The 10,681-nt window shown below is 31.8% G+C and overlaps 1 protein-coding gene across 3 annotated transcripts in view; it reads left to right on the top strand.

The window, feature by feature from the left end:
• The first annotated feature begins 1,682 nt into the window (after positions 1-1,682).
• LOC118205829 (estradiol 17-beta-dehydrogenase 2-like) overlaps positions 1,683-10,681 on the top strand; it is a 128,731-nt gene continuing 119,732 nt past the window's right edge. Inside the window, exons 1-2 of one of the 3 annotated variants that reach the window (XM_085813255.1) lie at positions 1,683-1,969; positions 7,911-8,123. In XM_085813255.1, the coding sequence (XP_085669381.1) occupies positions 1,747-1,969; positions 7,911-8,123 (436 nt within the window). In that variant the 5' untranslated portion in view covers positions 1,683-1,746. The remainder of the gene's footprint in view (positions 1,970-7,910; positions 8,124-10,681) is intronic. The other 2 variants (XM_085813256.1, XM_085813254.1) reach the window with 2 other exon arrangements.

Below are 10,681 nucleotides of genomic sequence, written 5' to 3'. Positions count from 1 at the left end.
TGCCCTGATGGACTATTATTTTCGTTTTGGCATTTTATGTTGGTTCACTATATATGTCCGATTCACTTTCCAAATTGTTGCCACCACATATTATCGCCCTGTATTATATTTAAAGAAATTAAATAACGAAGATTCACCTTAAATGTATACATATGTTTCTCGCATTGTGATAAAACAACGGTACCTAGAGCCATTCAATTTTGAATAACGTACGTTTACACCCGAATATGGGCATCTGGAAGATCAAATTTGGAATTTGGAATGTGTTTTATTATCTACTAGCAGCTACTCAGAAAGCCTTCGTCTGGCTTTTAAATGTGCCGGGAAAATGCCTAAAGGGAACACCAAACGTTAAATTTAAAAACTGCGCAGAATTTTACTCTGCAAAACAATTTCATCATCACAAAAAAAACCCTCATAAATTTGAATAAAAAATGTATTACATATAACAGAATTACAACGAAATAAGCAATATCCTTTAATACGAATATTAATTATCCTAATAAATAAATTAACCTACTTCCCGTTGCCTTTTCTCAACAAACGTCCAGTATTCCAAGTGGCAACAGTGCTGATTTTCAACAGTCAACAGTCCAGTATACAATTGAATGAAAAACTGTTGCCCAAACCACGTTTCTAAAAGAATCAAACAATTCAAAATGATGCGATAAAATCGAAAAGATAAAATTTAAAAAAATCTAATTCAAATTTTGAAAAAAAATCGCTTCGAGGTGCACTGGCTCTTGTCTAGATGCACCTAGATACCAAATTTTGTGGCCCTGAGTCTATTAGCTTACTCCGCAGCATGGACGAAAGACACACAGACTCTTTCTTTTTTATAATATGTAGAGATTTCATTTTTTGTAAAACTTTAACGAATTTTGATTAACAAACTAACGATTTAAAAACGAGCAATGGCAACATTCTACTCTTTATCTCCAGCACGCTAGACTATGTATCGGAAATTCTATAGATATGCTCATTTTAAAATTATTTTGGGATATTGCTGTGGAATTGAATTTTATGGTTTAAGTGCGAAGAACATGATATTTAATAAATAAAGGTAAAACACAAAACGTTAAAAAAAGCACCCCTTTGGACGTAATTTATTTATTTATTTTTACTGAATTTTTAAGTTTTTCCCCATTCCTTTGATTGGATTGATATAACAGGCTAAACCCAGAGTAATAGTGGCTCGGAATTAAAAAAGCTTTTATTTTTTGGCTGCGTATAGATGTTTATCTATATGGAAAAATAAATTCCTTTAGTTAAAAATAAATATATTTTATTTCAATATTATGATTACTTCTTCATTTCTATCTACAGGCACGGATATATGATATTTATATATTCAAATATGAAAGCTAATGCATGGGAAAGAGGTATTATTTAGAACTAAAAATTGAAACTGAACTAAAGGTGAGTATCTTAGTAGTGCCCGCTTTAATCGACTCATTATGCAAGACGTTCCGAATACGATCTACATAGCTTCCTGTTTAGAAGATATTTACGTCACAGTCATTTTTCTTTTGTTTGATCGTTTGAAGCGGCCGGGCTCTGTTGATAAACCGATAATGAATTTCAAAACGCCTTATCGCAGAAAGTGAATGATATGCAGCAACTCACTTTTGCCTTCATCTCATTTCACTGCCTTCTTATCTCATTACAATCGATTACGGTCAAAGTTTAAAAGTATTGCATTTTAACTCTTCAGAAACTAAGACGCTCTTGTGAAAAGATATACAAATGTCCGCTAAGAGCTGTCTTGTGTGTATAACTCATTGGGTACTTTTTGGCCTGTGTTTGAAAATATTGGGTTTTATTTTGCCATCCTCCATTACCTGTTATTACACATGCACAGCAAATACATTGCTGTATTGTCTTCTTGCCGGATGGACGTATCACTTCACGAAGAAGAGATATCTAGGAGGTAGAATACAACCAGAAAATAAAGCTGTCTTAATTACAGGTAAGCTGTTTCTCTCGTTAACTATCGTGCCTAAATTTTGCAATAAAAATTCTTGAATTTTTTCATTTTTTTACTCTCACATTGCTCGTATACCTTTATTGCTAAGATACAAAACTACAGCAACAATACAAATATCTGAATTTCATTTAATTCAGGTGTCTCCGAAGTCGTCGATGTAGACCCCCCAGGAGTCGATGGAAAGAATAAAGTAAAAAATCCCCCTTACACTAAACTACCGATTAAAAAGAATAGCATCAGGATGACGCCCACAGATAACCTCACTTTAATCAGATAGAAATTAAAATATAATAATAAATAAAAAAAAAAAAAAAAAAAAAAAAAAAAACCTAAAAGCTTTCAGATTTTATATTACGCCCAAAGGGGCGTTTTTTTAGCGTTTTGTGTGTTACCTTTATTTATTAAATATCATGTTCTTTGCACTTAAACCATAAAATTCAATTCAATAGCAATATCACAAAATATTTGAAAGAGTACATCTTTAGATCGCGAGCTGGAGATAATTTTTTTTTAGTAGTATTTTATTTCCGTACAGTGTTGCCATTGATCGTTTTATAATCGTCGAGCTTCTTAATCAAATACTCATAAATGCTTTACAAAATGCGAAGTAGATAATAAAACAAATTCCAAATTTATTCTTCCAGATGCCCACATTCGAGTGGAGACGTACGTTATTGAAAATTTGATGGCTCTAGATACCGTTCTTTTATCACAATGCTAGAAACATACATACATTTATACAGTTTCTTCATTATCTAATTTCTTTAAATATAATACAGGGCTATAATATTTGGTGGCACCACATAACTTCCTTGTACAGCATATTAAATTATAGGCATTTTTCTTGCATTTTATTTAAACTTATTGGATTGAATTAAGTTTACTTCGTCGATAGCGCATACGAAGCAATAGAATAAATGCACTCTTTAAAATTCACTATATTTGTTTGCCATAGCAACACTCTGGCGCTAGGTTCACTTAACAGTGTTATATTTCGTTCATCTTATAACTCGGAATGCACAAAACTTATATCATTTGAAGAATTATCTAATCGTTGCCACATGTTCTATTCATATACTATAATAAATCTACAATGATGTTTAAAAGAAATTAAGCAAACAAACGAAAAAAAAAAAAAAAAAAAGGAACAGTTTTTCGCAGACGATTCAGTATTTCTCACTCAATTAATTCAGTTCTCACTTCGCGACATGGCAAAAATACATAAAAACTCAAAATATCTATATTAAAAATTACGAAGTAAATCTTAAACTCTTATTTCCTCTAAAAAATTCCAGAAAGGATTAAGCATGATTTAATTCGCAATAATAAATGAAGGCGTTATCTTTGTTGTTGCGAAGCTTAGTCTCTCTAGATTAGCAACAAATCTACTATTCTGCTGTTTCAAATGTAAATAAATATGGCCGCCATGTCATTTAAAAATTAGGCTTAACCGCACTTAAACAGCTTTTAAATTGCTAAAAATTCTACAAATATTGCTTGCAGATTTCCTAAAGGCATAAAAATCTTAACCGGAAGATAAGAACAACATAATTCAATAATTTTTAAAGCAAAAAATGCACAATTTATAAACATATAAGAGTAAAGAAACTGACATCACTGAGCCGGGTAACAGAGTGGATATATATATAAATATATTTATATACGTTTGATACGGCAGATTGCAACCAAAATACGAGGTACACATCTACATGTTAGAGCAGCTCTATATACAAAATTTCAACGTTTTGGGGTACTCGTTTTTGAGTTATGCGAGATACATACGTACGTACAGACACAACGAAAAATTCTCTTCAGAATTCATTTTAAAGCAGTTTTATAATTTTTTTGGAGGAAAAGAGTCTTTTATTCTGTCTTTACGTACAGATGTCACGCAGAAACACCGTTAAATTGCATTCGATAGCGGTCAAAATGGACATTTTCGTTGAAATATGCTGACTGAAACTTTTCGCGATTACAATACTTCCTTTTTACTTCGTACATGAAAGTAAAAAAGGAATCCACGCAGTTTCTCCAGATAAATTTTCAAATTTGTTCATATAATATTGGTATTACATGTCTGCAAGATTAATATTTTGCAGCACATTTTTTTTACATGCGAAACTGGAAGCTTTTAGATTTCATGACATGGATTTAGATTTACCTGGATGTGAAAGATTTTTTTTTCAATATTTTAAAATTTTATTCTGTTAACAATTTATTAAAAAGAAATAGCATCATCTTTTTTCTCGAAACTTTTATTTCAACTCACATATATATGTAATAAAAACAAACTCAGATGCAATGATTAGCAGAAATTTTGAAGGCATACGAGTGTTGATCCATAATGAATAGGAAATTGGAGGCGAAGGCAGATTAAATATTCATTTTTATTTCAGCAAACATGTTGCGGCCACAAACAAGTTGGTACGTTAGATGTGCCTATCCTAAAAAGTTTACATTTCTGATAGATTTGCAGTAAGAAAAGAGGAGCAGATAGACTGCAGTCCAGCTAAGCCAATGCGTAGAAAGCAAGTGCGTTATGTTCAGGATGAAATCTTAATTCAGACTGAGTTAGTTTTTAGTTCTCAATGCATTTTGATTGGATAGTTAATATTACTGTAACATTACAGTCGGCTGCTTGAGTTTTAGTTCCATTTACATCACCAGAATTATGTAAGAATCTCATGACATGGAATTATCTCGAAATGATGCAGCGAAAATACAGGTTACTATTTTTAGAATTGAGAAGGAAAATTTATGTTGCTAATTTAATCTTTTACATATTATTTATTTTTCTTACACACACACATATATATATATATATATATATAAACATACATAGGAAAGGAATTTAAAACCTAGAAAAAGCTGTTAAGAACACTTGAAGTTACCTATCATAAATCCAGAAACACTTTGTAAAATGAGTTACTAAGCATATTACAAATAATGAACTAAAAAACCTATGAAACAATAAGAAAAATATGAAAATATGAGCACTGAAATATTTTGTTAATCTTCTGTGTTCAAAGCTTCAATCAGAATTTGTCAAGGGAAAAGTGTTTTGAAGCGTCAAACCAAGTTGATTAACTAGAGCATGCAGACATGTTTCGTCCGACAAACCCACTGAGACTTCAAACAGCAATAAACGAACACAAAATTCTTTACTAATTTAAACTGAGCATAAGTCTCATCGAATTTGCCTCTTTTCCAAATCATATGTCTGCGTGTTCCAAATCATATAAATTAAAAAAATATTGAGTTAAAAATGCACACAAGGTACTACAAATAAAAACCAAAATTGAAACATAATAAAAATCTGTTACTAAATCTTAATTGACCTAGTATGGCTTATCTAATGACAAGAAGATACAAAAGAATAAAAATATTCAAACAATTCTCAAGTATGAAAATTAAACTTAAGAGTCCATTGTAAAAATAAAATTAAGTAGGACCTACTGCGTGAATGTGTTTGTCTTTTAAAAAAACCGTAAAGGTAAACGACTTGTACAAGTAAAAAAGGGGGTAGCATTTTGTCCAAATGAAAAAGAAATTAAAAACAAAAAAGCATACCTTCCTATTGACTCGAGCTCTGGCTACAATTAAGGGGTGTTGGAAACCCCTATACCAACAATGTTAAATTGGCTAATTTCGATGTACCTTTTCTCAAAATCTACTGTAGATGTACGCTTTTTGTGTAATTAAAATATACCTATCTGATTATATTGAAATGAGCTTTTGAAACCTTTTGAATTTAGAGTAATTTACAGAATATTTTGTTAGGCATACTAAAATTTAGCACTTTTCTCACACAAAATTTTTTTAAAAATTTGTTTTCTTAATTTATCACAAAAAGCTCATTTCAGTAAATATTAGGAAATCTAATAAATAAGCCATAAAAATGTTAGGTACCTGTGAGCAGTAGTTTCTGAGAAAAGGTGCATCGAGTATAAAAAAATCACGTTTGGAGAGAAACGCGTTTTTATGTAAAAATCCTCATTGATCAAAGCAGCAGATGCCAAATTAAAACTATATTTTTTACTGTTCTAATTTTCATAGAGATTAAAGAATGGTATTTTTAGAAAGATAAAAGTGTAGATAATTTGAAAATGCAACAATCTAAAATCACCATTTTTTGAAGATTTTTGGGTTGCAACACCCCTTAAGCAGTGAAAAATCCAGACGTGAAAATGCTGCCAAATTTCGAATGAAACAAACGAGGGCTGCCAAGAAAATATATCGAATTTCAAAAAGTAAGAAATGCCAGAAGAGTTAAACACTTGACTGAGAATACACCTGAAATTAATCAAAATAGAACGTGTTTCTTGTCTATAATAAAAAAAATCATGTTTGTTTTCAAATCTGTAACGTTAGCAAATGCACTTCGCTTACAGGAAGCAATTGCAGCAGCACATCATATATTTCAATAATAAATGCAGTGGAAGCTGTCATTGTGACAATCTCTAAAACCTATTTTTGAGAACGTGAATAAACATTGATACTGAACATCAACGATATTCATGTTCTTTTAAGCAACCAGCTTCACAAAAGACAAAAATCGTTTAGAGCTGATGGTTCCCTTTTTGGTGGTTTTACTGTAATATGAAGCTTCTACCAGTATTAAGTATGAAACTAACAGTACTAGCAGCATTAAAGTACAACCCAACGGCTCTAGCAGTATTAAAGTTTGAAATGATAAACTTACGCTTTAAATAAAGCTTTACGATTTGCTTAAACCGCCGATATAGTTTATTACGTACTAGATCTGAAAGAATGTTTGGGATTATAAACGCAATTTCTCTTTGTTTGCGATAACAATGACACACGAGCAATGAAAAATATCAATTTCAGCTTGAGAATCAGTTTGAAAAAATCCTCGAAATTCGATTAGGAGTCCTACCCCACCCTTTGTGTTTTTGAGTATATCACTAAAATTTACATCATTTTGACCTATTCATTGAGAGGCATTGAAACCGTTCATTGAACCGTGGATCTTGTATGATCACCATCCCCACTCAAGGACTTTTTATAGTTCCTGAAGATGTTTGTAAGAAAAGAATTTTGGATCTGTTAGCAAAGGGGGAAAAAAGGAACTTACCAATTTCTTTAAGTTTATTGAAGGACTTGAAATTTTCTCCTAAGGAAACAAACTTTAATGAAATTATAAATTTATTTTTTATACATTTTAAAGATTTAGAATTCATATTTGACACGTGGAAATTAATTATGTGATATTTTATTTAAGTTCAAATAATAGTTAGCTTATGTTGATTCCTTTTTATGCCTCGTTTTGTCACGTAATTGCTCAGTCCAGAGAGTTATGCAGATTTTATGGCAAGCAGCTTAGGTTAAAAAGAAAGAAAGAATTTCTTCATTTACTGCTTGTTTACAGAAAAAGAGCTGCTATTCAGAACAGACATGAAAACCTAACGTTGGTACGGCTGATAAGTGCTACAATTTAATTCATCTTTGTCTTATGTGACCGATTTAGTGTTATAGCTTCGCGTTGATTTACCTGAACTATAACCCAGTTTATATACTGTAAAGTTCCAGTAAGCTGCAGCTGTTAAGAAGACTTTAATTCCTACTATATTATTTTATGTTGATTAAACCAATTATGAGGAAATAAAGTATTATGTTACTTTTATCTTAGTATTCTATCTTGTGTTTACTAAGCAAAAGTGATAACTCGCCGACACATAGAGGTAACTGCTAATGGTGAGTAGAGCAGAAGTTGTTAATTAGGTAGTTAGACATATTTAATTATTTAATCTTTACAACCCTTACTTAGTTTAATTTTTATGTTTAGAATTATTTTAGAGCAAAAAAGGCTTTTCATAAGCAACTTTATGAGCTGAAAATTAGTTACGCCATTTTCCTTCGCATAAAATTCAAAATTGTATGATCTTTCTGTTTACTTTAACAGGCTGCGATAGCGGTTTCGGAAATCTCCTTGCAAAGAGATTAGATAGTCGAGGATTTCACGTCTTTGCCAGTTGCCTTTTTCCGAATGGACCAGGAGCCGAGGACTTAAAAAAGAGTTGCTCTAAGCGCCTTCAGGTACTGGAGCTCGATGTAACAAAAGATGAAAGCGTTCAGAATGCTGTGAATTTCGTCAAAGAAAACATTGGATCAGCTGGTAAAGTAAAAGCACTTTTTTGTAATACTCCCCAACATTAAAGTAATAGTAATTCAGGAAAAAAAAAGATGCAAACTGTTTGGTCTGGGATGTTAAACAATCATTTTCTACATGACAGCCTCTAAACACTGAACTCTTAAGTATCGACAGTTAAAGATGGAATTTGTATTAAAATCTGACACCAAACGTAAAAAATTAGGTTTCTTTTAATGAACAGATAAGGCTGAAAATATTCCACCAAATGCAGGAATTTGTTGCAAAGTGAGCCTTCCTTTTACACTAATATAGTTTTCTAACGGTAAAATTCCAAAATTTTAGTTTATTTAATTAAATTTACTAATACAAATTTCTGGATTAAGATTAACAGTAAGCACTATGTTCAAATTAAATTAATATAAAATACTAAATAATATTTTGATTATCATTTACATTTGTATCTGCGAATAAGGAATTATCGTAAGAAGAATGATACGGCAAATTTCGTAACGTGAGACTTCCAAGGCGTAGGGATGTTATAATATCATGCTGTTGACTAATTTTCCCTTTTCCTTACATAGAACGACTTTGCATAAAAGAAATTACGTAAAAGGAAATGGGCTATACCAGATTCGTTGCGCAAAGGTTTGTTTTACATCATCTAGTAATGCCAGCTGCCGTAACGATTGAACAAACACCATGATCTATTCCAGATCAAACATCATGATCTAATCCTGGACAGGAGTGTTGCTTAATTTTACATGAACAGCAATAATCATCAATAATATTATCTCATTGTCCGGTGTTCAGCTGTCTAGACGGAAATTGCCCTTTCGTTTAATTGTTTTTCCTTCTTCTTAAAGAGAATTAGTTTACTTCTTTATTAAGATTCCAAAACTAAAAAGATTTAAGAAATTATCTATGCGTCTTTTCAATATTTTAGAAATTATTAGTTTCTATTAGTTTTAGAGTTATTGAAGTTCCGTTTTTATAAAAGGTTTTGAAAATTAATTGTTTAAGCTATAGAATTTTACATTCTTCTAAAATTCTGATTAAAACTCTTTAGCTTTTCAATCTGAAAATTTTTCTTCAGTTGATTGGAAGAGTTAAATGTTTCTTTCCTCGTATAATTTCGTTTTATTCATAGTTAGTCAAATGCATATTTTAATTTCTTAGAATTATCCTTTGTTTAAAATCTTAAATTTTTGTTATAAGAAAAGTAACTTTAACATAAATATACGACGTGGTTTCCTCAAAAGTGCTGGAAGATTTGATCAGCGTCTATCTTAGCATATTAAAGCTGCAGAGTTTCTGTTCATCATTCTGTATCCTGCTTGAACATTTCTGATAAACATTTTATTTTGAGAATGGATATGGAGCTCTTTATTTTTTCAGCTACCAAAGCGCATATCATTTCATCCAGCACTAGTTTAGTATCTTATAATAAGTAATCTTGAAAGGCAATTAGGTATTTATCGGAGCAGAAAACAAGAACAATCAGCGATGCTCAAGCCAGGATTCGATATCCAGACCTCCCACTATCCCGCTGAACGTGCTTTCAGTTACACTAGAAATGGCACGCTGTAAGGAAGAAGAAAATTATTTACAACCATAATTTTATATTTACTCAGAACGTTTCTAAGAATTTTGCTGCCCTGATTTTTCAGTAGCGTATTTCGCAGCCCAGTAGCCATCTAATTTATTCTAGGCTAATTTTGTTGTTTACAAAGCGTTGTCGTCTTATACAAACATATCTGTTCCGCCTCTGGTAGGCCTATATTTAATTTAAAGGTATTTTAATGCAAACAATTTTCCTTCGAAATACAGAGCATCTTAGCACAGTGTGTAAAAATTTCCGAGAGGGGCAGATAGCTCAAACACGAATCGGAATCATATAATTATGCAGGGTTAGTATTGCTACCGCCATGTGCTAGAGTGCATGTAACATGACAAATGGAAGAACAGCATATAAGTAGATAAAATGTGGTTTATTAATAACGACAGGTATATTAACGAATTGTACAGAGTTTGTTGGAAGTGCGTCTAGAAGTCATGCCTGATATCGTTGGCGCATGGAATCATTAATTTTCTTGAAAATTCCCGACATATCTGAAATGGCCACAACTACAGAGATACATATGAGAGGATCCTGAACGCTGTGCACGTTGAGTATTTCAAACACAGGAAATTTCAGATGAACCCAGAAAATGTAAATAAGGTAGGATAGGTCCGAAGATTGTGCAGGTCAATGAATGGCGCGCCTCATCCAATATACCTATTATACAAATGTCTTAACTTTTGATGAATGTCATCTATGAAATGATGGTATCTTATTCTGTAGGAACAACATTTCGAGGCACATCCACTGCTGGGTCTGTTGTTCATGCAAAAAGGTTATTAAAATTTCCTCCAATGTTCTGTAACTCCTTGTTCAGACGAACAGTTATAAGATATGAGTCTATTAAGTGATCCGCGTTAATGTCGATCCAAACATTTACATTAAACGTGAATTACATTTTCTTGAGATGATGTTCTCTGATCCCCCCTCTAGCCAATGCCATCTAATACGTGAAGACGACGTT

This window comes from Stegodyphus dumicola, chromosome 3, assembly GCF_044657685.1.
Source record: "Stegodyphus dumicola isolate Sdum_Otavi_A_Nest chromosome 3, ASM4465768v1".
Classification (NCBI taxonomy): Eukaryota; Metazoa; Arthropoda; class Arachnida; order Araneae; family Eresidae; genus Stegodyphus; species Stegodyphus dumicola.
Note: the sequence above shows the minus strand (reverse complement) of the source record. Positions and strands in the feature narration are given on the sequence as shown.